Genomic DNA, 17,762 nt, shown 5'->3' with positions numbered 1-17,762 from the left:
TGGCCGGCACTGAAGATGCTATACAGGTAACAAGGTGAACTCAGAAAGGGAGGGAGGAGCTTACATTCAAATTTTCTCTAACTACTTTCACTCAGGAAGTAGGAGGAGTAAGGTATGGAGAGAATGGGTTACTCAAAGATAAGTTCTTGCTGTGATTCTACTGGGAATTAAAGCTTTCTCATCTCTTCTTCCTCACACCAGGAATAATCCACCTTCAGTGATTCACTGAGGAAAATGCTAGAGATAAAACTTGAGGTGAAGAAAATTTCAATTTGCTTCACAGAAGATGCTCAGATTCCAATACAATAATTTGGATAACAATTTAAACTGTTCTACAGGCAGACATACTTGCCTATTTTAATATATATTTTGAATAACTTTAATATGTTGAAGATAAAGCTATGTTTAAATATCAAGCTTTATATTGAAAAGTTTATTCTGATTTTTATGTCAGAGTAACTCAAGACCCTACAAAAAATGGAGAATTTTGGAAGAAGTCATTCCACTATGAAGTTCCTCTTTTAAGTCGATGAAAGGCCTCACTCAAAATACTCATTCTGACAGGAATTCCAGCAGCATTATAAACACATTCGCTGCTTTTTATTTAGTCTTAATTTAAAAAAAAAAAAAAAAGGCAACGAAGGAAACCTTTTGGATTCTTTTTGATTTCATATTATTAAGCCAAATCCAAGACTGAAAAAGTGGGAAGAGTAGGTCATCTATAACACAATGTAACAGTAGTATAATTTCAGAATAAGTTACCTTGAAACTGTCCCACTACTTTTCCCTGATCCAGTGGAATTCATACTTCTCCCTTTCTGATGAAACTGCAGTCTTCTCTCTTTGGCCAAGATATTATTGCTATAAACAAAATTATATAAAACCTTAGTTTCATAAATGTTCTCATTTTTGAAAAGAGAACAAACAGCACAGCTACATACCAGTTTTCAATTTGAGTATCCGTTTCATGGAGGTGGTTGGCTAAAAGAATTAATGCAGAGCAGATCTGTTAGGACAGTAAGAACGGTAATATATATAGTCATCAAAAAAACAGATTAGCTAAATATTACAGCTAAATGTCTAATATCCCAAATTGTTCTCTTGGTTCATTAAATCCGCATCATTAAAAGTAATATACAGATCAATATGTGCAAACCAGTAGCTTCAGAAAGGTGGTTTTGTTTGTTAGCAGTGTAAAACTACTCCCTTTCCCTAATGTTTAAAAGACATGTAAATAACCAATTAATTTTCTTTAACAATTAGAAATAAATAGTAAGAAGATATACAGCACCTGTAGTAAATGTGGTCCTAATTAATAAGTTTAAAAGCTGTTACTAAAGAAGACCTTAAGAGCAAAAACATGATTTAACATTTTTTAAGTGTACACATAAATTTGTAGTATGGTTTTTTAAAGGCTGAAAATTCATCCCAGTTACAACCAATTTTTCATTCACCTACTTTGAAAATTTCTACTCATTTCAAAATAAGTTTTCTTAAAAAAATTGCTTTTTAACTTTATCCTAGAATCACAAGTTTTAAACAGGTAAATTTAGAGTGAGTTAAATTGACTCCATTTAACTTTTATAGACAAATACAAAGAATGAAAATAATTATAAATGTATTTACTTCAGTGTACCAAATTTATTTCTCCACTCTGATCTGGAAAGTCATGGCAATTTGTTATGTTTCTTTGTATATCCACTCAGAAAGGTGCCTAACACATAGCATTCAATAAACTATTTGCTGAATGGATGAAAAAAAGCCTTAAAATAATTTTTAGTAAGTAAAACAACATAGAATCTCCATTCTTCTGTGGAACTTCCTTTTAGGTTCTGGTTTCCAACAAATCCATTCAATATGGATGAACAGGCAAAACAGAAATGATTTTTAGAGCAGTAGAAAATATACTTAGGATATCATAATGATAGATACATGTCATTATACATTCCTGTAAACCACGAATGTACATGACCATGAGTGAGCTATAATGTAAACGTTGGGTAGTTATGATGCCTCATTACAGTTTCCTCAATTGTAACAAATGTACCACTCTGGTGGGGGACATTGATGATGGAAGAGGCCACATAAGTACAGAGGCAGGAAATACAGGGAAAATCTCTATACCTTCCCCTCAATTTTCCTGCAAACATAAACCTGCTCCAAAAAAGAAGTCTTAAAAAAAAAAATCCATATTGTGAAATTAAGGCAGATATCAAAAGTGCTATTTACAGTTACACTGAAATGCATTTTAGTAAGGAGTTGACAACATGCTCAACTGTACTGATTGGGAAGCAGTAAGTTTAACTTCTTTATAGAGCTTATTCCTTGAAAACACATTAACTGAAATAATAAAACCTAATATAATCACATATTCTAGAGTTAAAAGGTTAGGAAGTTCTAAATAAGGAACCTAGCATACAAACATTTAAAACAGCAAAAGATCAAGGATACGCCCTTCAACAGATAAATTCACCATTCATCAACTTATAATTTTAAATGATTTAACAAAACTCTTAATTCTTTTTGATAAAAAAGTATACATTAATAACCCAGCTACCATTCTTCCAATACCAGTAAAATAATAAAAATTCAATTCAATTCGATTCAATTCTATATTTACTGTAAATCCACTGGAAAAGATAATAACATCTATGAAAATTTAAACATGGCACAACACACTTTTAAAATAATGCAGTCTGGAATAGACATCAGCATAATGATTTCTAATTAAATTCTAATAACTCTTTGTGTGTGTGTGTGTGTGTGTGTGTGTGTGTGTGTATCCTTTAGTGTTCTAAAGATCTGGAAAAAGAGGAAGGGGGAAAGACAGGACACACTTGAATGAAAGAGAAAGACAAGCCGCAGCTGTAAATGTGACATAAGGCTACCTCACACTAAAAATAAGCTTCAATTTAGTCTTCTCATGTATAAATATTTAAGTTTCCTTCCTTCTGGCGGGCAAATCTTCCCTCAGTTCTATGACCATTGTTTGCCCCCAAACAGTTCCTTTAAGCAATTAAGTCCAAGGAAGAGACATGGACATTTCACAATGGTTTTCAGAGTCATTTCTACATGTATCCTACAAGCTCTGACTAGATTATTAACATATAAAACGTTCTGTAAAATGTGTCTGAGCCATTTGCAAGACCTTTAACTTTGGCTCTGAGGAATGAATACCTGAAAGCACTCAACTCCTTTTTTTTTTTTTTAAATGTTAAACCTGTATGAAATTAGAGTTCTTCCAAACAGATATACCTTCAGCTCCCAATGACAAATCATCTTCAAAACTGCCTCCATTTCTCACAAGTACACCTGAAAGAAACATTAGAAGACTCATCCTGGTGTTCTGTTCTTTTGCACCTCTATATAAAACCACAGTTTTAACCTAAAGCAAATTGACTAAGCAAAAAATAAGACACAATAAAGTCTTTCAGACCTGAATGTACTCAGAAATTATTCCCATTATATAATTTCAAAAAAGTAAGTATAAGCTTTACTTTGTCACAAACAAACCATGATCTGCAGCCAGGTAAAGTTGTTAAAAGCCCCGATAAGGACTACTTTATACTTACTTTGTCTTTGAAGACAGTCATTTAGCTCACATCTTATCCAGGAGTTTCATGGAAAGTCAGATCCCAGAGCAATCATTGCTTTTACCTCCCTTAATAGTCAGCAGCTCAAGCTAGATTTTTCTAATACTATAAATGCTTTTTATATGCCTTGCCACTACCTGCACATTCTTGTTGTACTTTGAACTTAGGATTCTGTTTTCCACAGGTGGTAAAATTTCAGGTGTGGCAATTTCAGTTAATGTAAGCAAAGAAATGCTATATTAAAGCTGATCCAGTTCACTTAGTATTTTCCTTATGTTTACATATATTTCTACATTTAATTAATCTTCAAAATATCTAACTGGACAATAAAAATAAGAGTTTCACATTGTGGAAAGGTTCAGTAATTTGCTTGCGCTATTCACTCACTGTTCTATGATTTATGACAAGGTTTCTTTCTTTTGGCTTTTCTCTCAGAATGGCGTATTTTATAAAATGAACATCACTTTTATGATTTATATATGTGATACTTTCACTCAGAGGACTTTAGGGCCCTCCTAAAGAACAAATTTTGAAAGGCGACTTTCGCTTACCCTTGAGTGTATTACTGCTTTGCTCATCCAGTGAGGCTCCCAAAGGGGTACTGAAACCACATAAACATACAAACCTTAGTATTAAAAAGCTGCTGGAGAGTTGTCACTGCACAACTTTACACTTAAAGGATCATAGCCAAGCAAGCTTCTAATCACAGTTTAACTCTCCTCCCCAAACACAAAAGGAATGCAAGTGTGTTACATAAGTAATATCCTACTAAGCAAACACCTATCTTCAAGTCAGTTCACCAGGAATGGTTTAATCACACGTCTGATCTGCCAGCAATTAAGAGCAAGAATTGTAATTACAAGTGATATGGATTAGCATTTACTTTACAAAAACAGAAAAAGAGAATGTCAGCAGACATTAAGAAAATGTCTGCTTCCCTCAATCCCTTCCCTAGAAACAGGAAACAGAGTTAAAAGAAAACAAATCTTTACCTTAATAAAATTTGACAGTCAGAATCTAGTTAGAAATAAGACTCAACAGTTTTTTTGTTAACCTACCACCAGCATTTTAAAGCATCACTCAGTGCCTCCCTTACCCCAACTACTATCTTTTTCAGTCTAAATGGAGAAGCTTGAGGGTTTTTTTTCTGTTTTTAAACTATGAAATACGTGTATCTTCATTTAACTCTGAAAACTAAAAAGTCGGCTTGAGAATCAACCTTAAGAACCAGCCATTGCTACAGTTTTTTCACATTCTTCCTGTTCAAACACAGATAACTTAGAAATCTTTTAACGTGAAAATGTTTTTCATTTCTTTCTCAAAAGTAAATGATAAGAAGAAACACTTGTTTTCTTTTGAAAGTTCTGTTTTGTGATTTGAACCATCCATCAGTAACAGTTTATACCTGTCACAAATTCACATCAGATATGGGATCGGATCATAAAAAAAGTCTCAGAAAAATATTACTGAAATGGCAACTGAATGTGAAAACTTTCTGCAAGTATACAAGCAGTGGCAGTTCTTAGAAAATTAGTGCTTTTGAAATGTAAAAGAATCACAACTACTATAAAGACAATATAAACTGTGAACTGAGTTTTAGCATATATTTTAATAAAACTGAAATTTATGCCTTCATAAAGTCCTTTTTCTTCCCGGATGGCTACTTTCTAAGGACAAAACACTGTATTACTCCTTCTGCCCATGTCTCTACTGATCTGTGCACTAAAAGAAAATGGCAAAGAGAATATGACTGCCATCCTCCTTCAGAAACCAGGTTCTCATTCTTCTAACTGCTGTCTTCCAAATTCTCTCAAAAACTATCCTTTCTTAGATGCTAATTCAAGCAACTTATTTCCACTTAGTCAAAAAAAAAAAAGATCAAAATAAAGACCCCCTCCCAAATGACAAATGGTATCTTTATTCAGGATATGGACAGCAGTCAGAAAAAAAAAAATGAGAATATATCAAGGGAAAAAGGCCAGCTTTAGAACATTGATAAATAATGTTACAAAGTAGGTAGGTGCCCAACTCTGAGAAGGATCCTAATCTGTTACAGGAAAAAAATAAAATAAAATAAACGACAGTTGCATATATCCTAGCAGTCAAATCTGCATTAATACAGCTAGCATTACAAGACTGTTTGCTCTAGCATTCCCAGGTACAAATGAATACCCCTTTTGTACAAAATAGGTGCAACTGTAAGGGACAAGAAGGAAACCTATGAGGGAAGGAGCAGCAGACTATGTAATCTGCCTACACAAGATTAGCAACAAAACTTTTGGAATTTTCAGAGATGGTATGTCTGATGAATAACATTTGCCTACTGCATTTATCTCTCAAGATCTCCTTACTTACTCTCAATATGATCTCTTATATAATCTTCATTCCTATACATTCTAAAGTAAACACCATGTGGTTTTTCTCTGGCCGTTAAACACTATTTTTGGTGCATCTTTAGAGAGAAGATCTGTATACCTCATCATATTTCAAGAAATCTATGACACTCCCGATATAGGTTAAGGAGTTCTGTAGTGAAGAGTGCTTGGTAATTCATGAAAATTACTCAAAAATCCTGGTAATTCATCAATACAGGACATTAATGGAGTAGCGGCCAATATTTTATCTGTGTCTAAGGAAGAAAAATAAGCTGGAGCTGGCATATAGGAAACCCCCCCCCACACACACACACACACTTCCCTACCCCTGGTACTTGAACAAAAAGATTAAGAAAAGCCCAAAAGGAGATGGCAAATATGTGCAGAAGCAAGCACCTTAACTGATTTTTTTTTTAAAAAAAAAGTAACATTCTTCATATGAGATTTTACAAGTAGGAAATAAATTGGGGGAAAAAATTAAAATATAAAACGAGCTCTTTTTTACTGCAGAATGATTTACTTGCGATATGATTCACATCCTCTCGTACTTCATCTAAGATTTGTACCAGTTGCCAGAGCATGCAATTAAACAGATTTACGCCGTCTGAATGCCTCCAAAGCCCCACTTCCCTTCGTGCATTCCAGTGCCATCTGACAAACGCATGTCCAAGGACTGGACTCCAAGAACAAAGTCAGCTGGCTTCATAGCTGTCCAAATAGAATTAAGGCACAAAAATAAAACTGAAGCCCCGGCAGTGGGTGTTCATTAAATCCATCTAGGACGCATTTGAAAGGGAAATCATTCCACGCCGGATATACAGATGTCAGAAATAAAACAGCCGCGTGAAATGTGAAAATCCTCTCGGATAGAAAGGAGGCAGGAGAATAGTAAGGACACGGCCTGGTGACCCCTTAGGTCTCCGACCCCCTGATGCACCGGGGCTGAAGTCCTAACAACTGGGAAGTCGACACGGCCGCCAAACAATCAGCGGCCGCAGTACTTGCATTTCTAATCTTTTGGAGGAGGAAACCGTCGTCCGGCTCGCCTTCCGGCTGCGCGCTCGCAAAGGCCCTGGGGCCACCGGGCTGCGGCCGCACGCCCGCGGGGACGGGGCGCGGGGAGCGGGGCGCGGGGCGCGGGCCGGGACTCACCGGCAGTCCTTGAGCCATATCGCGATCTTCTCGTTGGGCACGTTCCCTGCGGGGCAGAGCGGGGGACACCCGGTTACCGACGCGGGGGCTCCCCCGGGGGGTCCACCTGCCCGCCCCCCGCGAGGCTGCGAGCGCGTCCCCGGGGGGCTCCGGGCCCCGCAGGACCTTCCGGGGCGCCCTGCCGTGCCCGCCCCGCCCCGCCCGCGCCCCCCGCCCCGCGCCCCGCGCCCACCTCTCCCGGCGGCCGCCCGCAGCTGCGCGCCCGGGAGGTCCTCGTCGTCGTCCTCGTCCTCCTCCTGCGTCGTCGCCTCCGCCGACAGGTCCTCGGTCTCCGACGCCTGCCAGGAGCCGCGGCACTTGGCCCAGGCCTTCCTCCGCCGGCTCGCCACTAGCCACTCCAGCTCCTCCTCCGCCTCCGCCGACGCCGCCAGAGGCCGGTCCATGGCCGCGCCGCGCGCTCCGCCGCCCCAGCCCGAGCCTGCGAGACACGCGGCGGCCGCGGGGACCCCCGCCCCTGCTGTCAGCGCCCGGCCGGGCTGGGGGCCCCGGGGAGCGGCCGCGGGCGCGGGAGGGGGCGGCGGGGGCGGGGGCGGGGGCGGAGGCGCGGGCGGAGGCGGAGGCGGAGGGGGCGGGAGGGAGGGAGGGAGGGAGGGAGGGGAGGGAGGGGGCAGGCGGCCGGCGCTTCACATCAAGCCGGCGCGGCGCGGCGCGGGAGCGCGAGTGGCCCGAGCGGGCGCCGCGGAGGACGGGCGCCGGCCAGCCCCGGGCCCCGCCCCCAGCCCCGCCCCCGGGTCCCGGCCCCGCCCCCGGCCCCGACGCGCCGCGGGCCCGGCCGGCCTCTGAGCGTCTACGCGCCCTTCCTTGGCCCCGCCCCCAGCCCCGCCCCCGGGGCCCGGCCCTGCCCCCAGCCCCGCCCCCGCCCGACGCGCCGCGGGCCTGGCCGGCCTCTGAGCGTCTACGCGCCCCTCCCTCCAGCCCCGCCTCCTTCCCCGGCCCCGCCCCCTCCAGACGCGCCCCGGGCCCGGCCGGCCTCTGCGAGCCTGCGCGCCCCTCCCTGGCCCCGCCCCCGGACCTGGCCCCGCCCCCGCCCGACGCGCCCCGGGCTCCGCCGGCCTCCGCGCGCCTGCGCACCCGTCCCCCGGCGGCGTGCCCCGCCCCCTTCCGGCCGGGGGCGCGCGGGGCGGGGCGGGGCGGGGCGGGGCGCGGAGTGGGGCGCTGGGGGCCGCCGCCGCCGCCCGCGGAGGGGCCGACGTTTGCGGGCCTGTTCGTCTGCAGGCTTTGCTGCCCGACAAGTGCGCTCGCGGGAGAGCCGCGCCCGGCCACGCGCCTCGCTCGCCCGCGGCCAGCCCGGTGTGGCCGCGGTCCTGTTCCCCGGGTCCCAGGGGTCGAGGATGAAGATGCAGAGAGGCGCGTAGCTGGTATTTGCCAAAATGTCAGAACTGGGAAAGGCCGAACTTGGTGAAGCGCCGCTTTCTTCCTTAAGAAAGTCACTGGTCGTGGCTTTGCTGTGTGTGAGCAGGGACCGAGGGAGAAGGCTTCGTCCGGAAATCCCACATGGGACGCGGAGAGAGGAAGGAAAGGAGAGCAGGGGACGGCTAGGAAAATGCAGAAATACTTGGACTGTGGTGTCTGCAAGATGCGACGAGAAACAGATGGCGTCGGGGTTCAGAACTAATTTTAAAGAGGCGTCTGGGCATCTCGCCCTTCCCCCCCCCTTAAGGCTCATCTGGTTTAAAGACTATAAAACCCTGTAGAGAATCACACACCCGCTTCTGATGGTCTGCACGGTAGTGCCGAGAATGCGCGCGGACTGCCCAGGGCCACCTGAGCTGGAGCAGTGGACAGACTCAGGGCTTGAAGGTTCACTCTAGCCTTTTTTTTTTTTTTTTTTTTTTTTTTGAGTCTGAACAGACTTTTCAGCCCTGCGGAGCCCTGTAGCAAGACCCTGCTAAGGACTGACTGACCTTCAGAGTAGGTTAGAGCCTGACTTACCCTCAGACTAGGTTAGAGCCTGGACTTACCCTCAGACTAGGTTAGAGCCTGACTTACTGACCCTTCTTCACAGTAGGTTAGAGCTTGGACTTTCTGACCCTTCTTCACAGTAGCCTGGAGCCTGACTTACTGACCCTTCAGAGTAGGTTAGAGCCTGACTTACTGACCCTTCAGAGGAGGCTGGAGCCTGGACTTACTGACCCTCAGAGTAGGTTAGAGCCTGACTTACTGACCCTCAGAGTAGGTTAGAGCCTGACTTACTGACCCTTCAGATTAGGCTGGAGCTTCGATTTACTGACCCTTCAGAGTAGGTTAGAGCCTGACTTACTGACCCTTCAGATTAGGCTGGAGCTTCGATTTACTGACCCTTCAGAGTAGGTTAGAGCCTGACTTACTGACCCTTCTTCACAGTAGGTTAGAGCCTGACTTACCCTCAGACTAGGTTAGAGCCTGGACTTACTGACCCTTCAGAGTAGGTTAGAGCCTGACGTACCTTCAGAGTAGGTTAGAGCCTGACTTACTGACCCTCAGAGTAGGTTAGAGCCTGACTTACCCTCAGACTAGGTTAGAGCCTGGACTTACTGACCCTTCACAGTACGTTAGAGCCTGACGTCCCCTCAGAGTAGGTTAGAGCCTGGACTTACCCTTCAGAGTAGGTTAGAGCCTGACTTACTGACCCTTCAGAGTAGGTTAGAGCCTGACGTACCCTCAGAGTAGGGTAGAGCCTGGACTTACTGACCCTTCAGAGTAGGTTAGAGCCTGACTTACCCTTCAGAGTAGGTTAGAGCCTGACTTACCCTTCAGAGTAGGCTAGAGCCTGATTTACCCTCAGAGTAGGTTAGAGCCTGGACTTACTGACCCTTCAGAGTAGGTTAGAGCCTGACTTACTGACCTTTCACAGTAAGCTGGAGCCTGACTTACTGACCCTTCAGAATAGGCTAGAGCCTGACTTACCCTCAGAGTAGGTTAGAGCCTGGACTTACTGACCCTTCAGAGTAGGTTAGAGCCTGACTTCCCTTCAGAGTAGGCTAGAGCCTGATTTACCCTCAGAGTAGGTTAGAGCCTGGACTTACTGACCCTTCAGATTAGGTTAGAGCCTGACGTACTGACCTTTCACAGTAAGCTGGAGCCTGACTTACCCTCAGAGTAGGTTAGAGCCTGACTTACTGACCCTTCAGAGTAGGTTAGAGCCTGACTTACTGACCCTTCAGAGTAGGTTAGAGCCTGACGTACTGACCTTTCACAGTAAGCTGGAGCCTGACTTACCCTCAGAGTAGGTTAGAGCCTGACTTACTGACCCTTCAGAGTAGGTTAGAGCCTGACTTACTGACCTTTCACAGTAGGCTGGAGCCTGAGTTACTGACCCTTCAGAGTAGGCTGGAGTCTGGACTTAGCCTTATAGTAGGTTAGAGCCTGACTTACTGACCCTTCACAGTAGGCTGGAGCCTGACTTACTGACCCTCAGAGTAGGTTAGAGCCTGGACTTACTGACCCTTCAGAGTAGGGTCAGTATATATTCAGAGTAGGGTCAGGCTATAGAGCCTGACTAAGGACCCTTCAGAGTAGGGTCAGTATATATTCAGAGTAGGGTCAGGCTATAGAGCCTGACTAAGGACCCTTCACAGTAGGCTGGAGCCTTGCTTACCCTTCAGAATAGGCTAGAGCCTGGACTTACCCTTCAGAGTAGGCTAGAGCCTGGCATTCTTTGGAAAAGTGAGCAAGTCAGAGAGTGGGAGGTGGTAGGAGAGGAGGCCCTGAAAGGGTTGGTCAGAAACCAGGCAGAGAAAAACTATGCTGTCTTCTCAGTTTCATCCTGGGTCCTGTCCGACCCCACCCTCCTTCTCTGGGGCTCCCAGCTTCAGCGTTATCTCCACATGCTGCTGCTGACTCCATGACTCCATGTCCTTGCATCTCAATGGGCTGCTGTTCTTTCCATCCTATGCCTTCATAAATTGCAGAACCTTTCCTGGACCACATCTTTCCATCACTCTGATCACCTCTTTCCCACGATTCCTGATACACAACTGAATGTCTAGGTCACTCATTTTGAGCCAGAAAAGTGCGGTAAGTGATATGACTGGCCTTTGAGGGTACGTTTGGCTTCCCAGCTACACTGTGACGTTATTCTGGATTCTTCTTGTACCCCTTACACTTTCAGTACAGTTTTTTTGTTTAAATACTTTGAGACAACAGAGAATTTTTGAGAAAGGCGACGGTGTACCATATTTTATATTTAAAAGCCAAATGCCAGGATCAATCTATAAAGAAAGGGTAGGGGGACCCCAGCAGGTAATATTAGCATAGAATATAGAAATTGTTGAGTCTCCAATAGCACAATTGTGTGTTTTCCTCTACATGATACTTCTTAATGCAAGATGTTGAGGATACAGAAATAGTAGGGGAAGGAAATCCTTGAAACAGCAAGCTGTTTTGAAGAAGGGTTTTCATTACATTCTCAGCCTTGAAATTTCAAAAAAAAAAAAAAATGCCCAAGGTGTTTCACTTATTGAATAATGAATGCCGTATCACACATGAGGAGAGTCTAGCTATTTGCTTCAAGGAATTTTTACTCAGAGAGACCAACTGCGAGTCCACATTGCAGAAGCGCTGCATAAGGAATAATGTCTGATTCACCCACGCTTATATGCTGACGAGCTAGCGGAATAAACACATTCATGTTAGATATGAATAATTCCATCCAGCAAGCTGTAGTGGAAACAGTAGGGTCTTTGGTGTTAGAGTGAAGTTTGAAATCTGTTTCTCTGTCTTTCTAGTTTTATGGCCTAAGGCAAGACAGTTCTTATCTCAAGCCATCCATTCCTCAACTGTGAAATAGCAATCCTGACAACAACCTTCCCAAACTGATGTGAGTATCACATGGAATCACAGGGAAGTAGGAGCTCAGGATAGCTGCTGGAATTGTTATCTTGCAGAAGGCAAAAATCAATTTTATACTAGGGGGATTGTTCTTATACTGGTAAGCGACATCTACATGCTTACGCAGATGAATTTTTTAAATGGCATAAATTTAGGCTAAAGCATAAACATGCTCTGATTAGATAGTTTTAAATGGAAAAGCTTGTATCAGAAATGAAACATTATGCTGTTTAATTATTTTAGTTACTTTTTGCTTTTCCAGACCTTAACAAATGCCTCAAAATTACTAAACAAGATTTACTTTGGGGTAAGCTAAGACATTTTGTTCTAGTTATTGCACTGTTGTTCAATAATATTTATGCAGTCAAAATTTTATTTTGTGTATCAAAATCTTAATAATACAGACTCTGATCAGAAAGTGGTGGCATTGCAGTTTACCACAGTTTCATCCCTTATTAAGCCAAATAAATAGATAGATAGATAGATAGATAGGTAGATAGATAGATAGATAGATACTGGAAGGTATAAGCTAATTGCAAATTAAATAGAGCAGCATTTTCTATTTCAATAGGATTGCCTGGGAAAAGAGCTCTATATGAAATAAGTTTGGAAAACACTATGTATTATATCCCCACTTCTCCAACCCAGGCCAGTCACGATGAACATAAAAGAGAAATAAATTCTAAAGATTTATTTGGGGGAAAAAAAACCACTGGTTGACTTCATTTTACCCAGTATTTCTAAAATTCATTTCAACCTGAAATCTTTTGGGCCTACTCAATACGGCTATTACCATTTCCAGGGATACTGGTGGAAAACTGCAACAGGAAACAAGAGGATGAAAGGAAAATGTTATCAGTGAAAAATTCTTCAAAAACTTTCAAGGTTTATTTACAAACCATATAAATGAGCAATGGGGAAAGGTGGTTAGTCTGACTTAAGATTTTTTTCTGATATATTTCTTTAAGTCATTATTAATCTTTAAAATATTTCTAGTTGTGTATATTTTAAAGTAATAAAACTCATTTTGTAGTCTATATTTGAACCTATTACTTTTTCTTAGGGTTTTTCCACATTAGCAAAAATTCAGAGAGTGTGATACTAGTTCATTGTCCTCCTGAGTAACCATTAATATAGCATAACAACCTGCTATTTTGATTTCCCTTATTTTCTCAGGTACACACCCGTAGGAGAAGCAGGTGTTAGTTAATACCAGTGGAACATTCCTTGCAGATTAATCACATAATCTGGGTTAATTTACATACTTTCTAATTTTTGGATGTTGAAGATTCATCATTTTATCACCCATTTCCCTGTCCTCAGATCACAATTTCTTGACATGGCCACATAGGGCTAAATTTACCCTTTCCATGGCAAAACCTTGTAGATACCTTGTTTTCTTTTCAGGGGCTCAATTCTTTGGTGTTTCTGAGCAACAGGTAAGAATAGCTCATCTAATTCTTCATCAACAATTGACTGAAGCAAGATTATGTAACAGAATAGGCTTCATTTGGTCTGTTTCATGAATTCATGAAAGTTTAGATCAGTCCTTTTTTTTTTTCTATTGAGTTCTGCCCTAAAATATTTTTTAAACACTCTGACATTTTGAATCATAAAAGCCTTAGAAGAGGTACATCTATCGACATTAAATACTCAATCTATGCCATTTGATATCAAACATTTTTATGCAGCACACAGCAAAACAAGAGGATGCCATGATTGCATTGCCCAGTGTTAACACTGTCCTATTATATGATCAATGTACTGATATGCATTTTCTTCCTATTTTAAGATTAATTTCTAGCTCATGTCACAGGTATGATTATTTCCTATTTTAAGCCATTTAGCACTTAAATAAGTTTCACAATGCATATATATATTTAAAATTACATTTACATGTAAATCTTCCTATCATCTTTCATGAAAATCAGAAGAGGTTGGTGACTAGATGAACCATATCTAATACTGATGTATCTTTAAAAGCTTTAAATGGAACTGACCTTATAGACAGTTCTTTAGCACACACACACACACACACACACAATGTCTTTTTAAAAACGAATTCTGATGTGTGCCTGAACCTGAATAAATATAAACTGTACTGCCTCTCCCACCACATTTCCCTTCTGTAATCTCCTTTCTGCAGCTCCTTCATGCCCATCTCAGAACAAACACAATCTGCATTCAGAACAGGACCGTTTACAAGTTCAATGGAGTTATTTTGGGTGAGTCATTGAAAACACAGTACAAAACCTTTCCTCACTCACCAGAAATGCATTTTTAAAATAAAGCCAAAATGAACAAGGCTTGGCAAGTTTGAGGGTGGACAAAATGGGGAGAGAGTAGGGTTTCTGCCAGACTCAGACAGGATTTTGCTAAACCATTTTTGTCTATTCCTTACATTCAACTCTACCAATTTTTCTTACTATCACTGACCAAAAAGTATAAGATTGAGCAGGTGGGATATCAAAACAGGGTACTTCATATCAACCACCTTGTGATACTGAGTAGAACCAGCAAATCCCTTATACCGTGGTATCAGTTTTAAGTCCCGCTTTTGCCGTTCTTCAATTCAGAAGCTGTAAGATGTATCCACTGAATAATCCCTTTATTATAAGTAAATCAATTTTAACAAATTAATTAGATAATAAAATATTAAAGGAAATAGAGCAATAGAGACAGAAAATAATAAGCTAGTTCCTTAAAACCTTTTGAAGTTTAATTAATATAATGAAAGTGTACAATGGCTTGATCCATTTTAGATATTTAACATTCAGGTATTCAATGATTCTATGAATCAGTGTAGATTCTTTATCTATCAATCTAACATACTACTCACCCTTTATCCTGCAAAAACTTTCTAGCAGAAATACAAGCAATCACTCTTCCACAACTTGGTACAAATCAGTCGAGGTTCACATCTCATGAGCAGAAACCTAGATTCAATAAAGAGAGATTCTTAAACATATAATGATAATTCAGAATTCCTTTGTCATAAAATTTGATGGTCCATGAAAGCCACCTTTAACACAGGTTGACCCAGCAAGTTACTTTGTAATTACCACACCTTGCAGGCAGCCCTACAGTTAGAATTGTTCATAAAGGGTCTATCTCCAAGCTTCAGGGACAAGCCAGGTTCTCCTAAATGGAACTATGCAAATGTTCTCCTTGAACTCCCTGCAAATTATCAGTTTCCACAAGTCAGGGTGACAATTGTTGGTTAAACGGAATGAAAACTCTGTGTTTGAAAGTTAATCTGGCTATGAAAGCACTAGGGTCATAATAAACAAACACATATTTCCTGCTGTAGTTTAAGAGCATAGCCAAGAACTCTGGTTTCCCACATTTGGGGAATTTTTTCCTCTTCTTTTATGGTTAGGCAATTGTTTTTGAATTATAAAATAAGTACTTATACAGGCTTCAAAGCTTATCTCAACCATCTAAGAATGATTTTATCATGTTTAGTTGTATTTAAATATAATCTACAAATGATCAAAAATTAAAGGGACTAAATATCTATTGATGAGAACCCAAAACCAAGGACTTCCCCACAATCTTGTTTCAAATTGAATAGAAAAATGAAGCAAACCTCCATTAAAATTTTTTTGGAGGGCGGCCCTGGTGGTGCAGCGGCTTAGCGCTGCCTGCAGCCTGAGGTGTGATCCTGGAGACCTGGGATCGAGTCCCATGTTGAGCCCCCTGCATGGAGCCTGCTTCTCCCTCTGCCTGTGCCTCTGCCTCTCTTTCTTTCTGTGTCTCTCATGAATAAACAAATAAAACCTTTAAAAAAATAAATAAAATAAATTTTTTTTGGAGTAGGCAAGAAAGGTAGCATATTTGGCCTGGATTACATTAGCACTAAGTCAAAACGCTGAAAGTCAGGCTTATTAATAGACTGTTATTAAATAAAAGAACTACAGGATAAAGGTCAACACAGGTTGTTTGGGTTAATTTTTTAAAAATCCCCCAAGCCTGTGTCTTTCCAATTTTTTACTAGTCAGCCAAATTGGCACCTTAAAACCTTTAAATACTGTAATTATAATAGTTCTGATATTCGATTTGGAGAAATGCTATTAGAAGAGCAATTATTTCAGTGAACCCAAGGAAATAACAGTAATAAAAATGGATACTTTATATTGAGCATTTGTGCCAGACACAGTACTTAGGGCTGGATTTACAGTGCCTCATTTAATACCACAATTCTATAACAGCTTGTATTATCTTCACTTTATAGTTAGGGAAACTAAGCTTCAGAGAGGTTAACACTTGCCCCAGGCCATGTACTAATAAGTGGCAGAGGGGAACCTGGAGTTTCCCCCTGCAAAGCCTATGTCCTCACTTAAGATGTATAACTGTCTCCTAGTACTCCAGGCCCCCTTTTTTGTTGTTGTTGTTTTGGGTTTTTTGTTTTTGTTTTTGTTTTATTTGAGAGAGAGTGAGAGAGCATGGGGCAAGGGGTGCAGATGGAGAGGGAGAAGCAAATTCCTGCTAAGCAGGGAGCTTGATCCGAGGACCCTGGGATCATGACCTGAGCCAGAACGCTCTACCACTCAACCCACTGAGCCACCCAGGCATCTCTCCAGGCCCACTGTTAGAGAAACATTAGTAATCACTCTCTTCGCACTGAAGAGATTCTTCTTGTATAGCTGATGAGCAGTTCTGTGACTCAGAACTGGAAGGAATCCTAGGGAGCCAATTACCTACTGCAACTCTCATTTTACAAAGGGAGGGAAACTGAGCTCAGAAACTTTAAGTAGCCTGCTCAAGGTCAGCCATCTAGTTAGTGACAGAAGTAATTAGGGACAAGAATCCATATCTCAAAGCCCTACAAACACTGATAAAAGCAAAGGTAAAAAAAATTTTTTATCTTATCAAATGTTCTGAAAAACTTTGGAGAATATGAAAACAAAGATTTTGAGTATGTAGGCTCCTTAAGGGCATGTAATATTATAATTTATCAGTAAAGGTGATACCTCTATTCCAAAATTTGTAGCTGCACCTAGCCATCTTTCTGGAGAGGACTCAAGGTTGGGGACAGTGAAAATGCATTGGAGCCTGCTTCTCCCTCTGCCTATGTCTCTGCCTCTCTCTCTCTCTCTCTGTGACTATCATAAATGAATAAAAATTAAAAAAAAAAGAAGCAAAAATTCTCTCTTCTTGATTATGAGTGTGATTCCCCTGAGAAAGTTCTTTGGCTGGGCCAGGGATGCTACAGTCTTGGGTTTTTGTATCTAAGAGAATATAGGATGTTATCCTAGAAGGACTCAAAAATTAGTTGAATAATATACTCAAGTTTGCAGAGAGAGAGCTAGAGACATAGGCAGAGGGAGAAGCAGGCTCCATGCACCGGGAGCCCGACGTGGGACTCGATCCAGGGTCTCCAGGATCGCGCCCTGGGCCAAAGGCAGGCGCCAAACCACTGCGCCACCCAGGGATCCCGAATTTTTGCTTCTTAACCTAAAATCTGGTCTTCCAAGTAAGCCTTAACTGCCCAATAGGAGACCTGAAGTTTTAAGATTTCACCTTTTACCTAAGAAATATTGAATTCTATTTTGAAGAGAAACAATAGAAAGTTTTTCTGAAGGTTAAAAATTCAGCCACTACTATGACTAATATATACTATAAGTGAATATTCCAATATGTTAGTATTTAGCCATAATTTAAAGCAGACCAGCAAAGAGCTTGACAGTATCAAATGATTTCCAAAAAGATGGTTTTTGGAAAAAATAGATGGTTTTTACACTCTGATTTGTAAAATGGCATCTGCCTGTAT

The 17,762-nt window shown here is 41.8% G+C and overlaps 1 protein-coding gene and 1 long non-coding RNA gene across 10 annotated transcripts in view; one reads left to right on the top strand and one right to left on the bottom strand.

Moving 5' to 3' along the window:
* ITPRID2 (ITPR interacting domain containing 2) overlaps positions 1–17,762 on the bottom strand; it is a 91,070-nt gene that overhangs the window by 30,755 nt on the left and 42,553 nt on the right. For 3 of the 9 annotated variants that reach the window (XM_026018402.2, XM_026018403.2, XM_026018404.2), the window contains exons 1-6: positions 7,353–7,698; positions 7,121–7,166; positions 4,145–4,194; positions 3,256–3,312; positions 942–981; positions 763–861 (exon numbers count right to left, since the gene is read on the bottom strand). In XM_026018402.2, the coding sequence (XP_025874187.2) occupies positions 763–861; positions 942–981; positions 3,256–3,312; positions 4,145–4,194; positions 7,121–7,166; positions 7,353–7,563 (503 nt within the window). In that variant the 5' untranslated portion in view covers positions 7,564–7,698. Of the gene's footprint in view, positions 1–762; positions 862–941; positions 1,007–3,255; positions 3,313–4,144; positions 4,195–7,120; positions 7,167–7,352; positions 7,701–14,828; positions 14,926–17,762 lie in introns of those variants that run through there. The other 6 variants (XM_072752097.1, XM_072752099.1, XM_072752100.1 and 3 more) reach the window with 4 other exon arrangements.
* LOC112934868 (uncharacterized) overlaps positions 8,993–17,762 on the top strand; it is a 40,749-nt gene continuing 31,979 nt past the window's right edge. The window contains exons 1-4 of the long non-coding RNA XR_012000345.1: positions 8,993–9,423; positions 9,491–11,176; positions 11,887–11,978; positions 14,136–14,214. This is a non-coding gene — a long non-coding RNA (uncharacterized lncRNA). The remainder of the gene's footprint in view (positions 9,424–9,490; positions 11,177–11,886; positions 11,979–14,135; positions 14,215–17,762) is intronic.

The sequence above is a fragment of the Vulpes vulpes genome, chromosome 3 (assembly GCF_048418805.1).
Source record: "Vulpes vulpes isolate BD-2025 chromosome 3, VulVul3, whole genome shotgun sequence".
Taxonomy (NCBI): domain Eukaryota; kingdom Metazoa; phylum Chordata; class Mammalia; order Carnivora; family Canidae; genus Vulpes; species Vulpes vulpes.
Note: the sequence above shows the minus strand (reverse complement) of the source record. Positions and strands in the feature narration are given on the sequence as shown.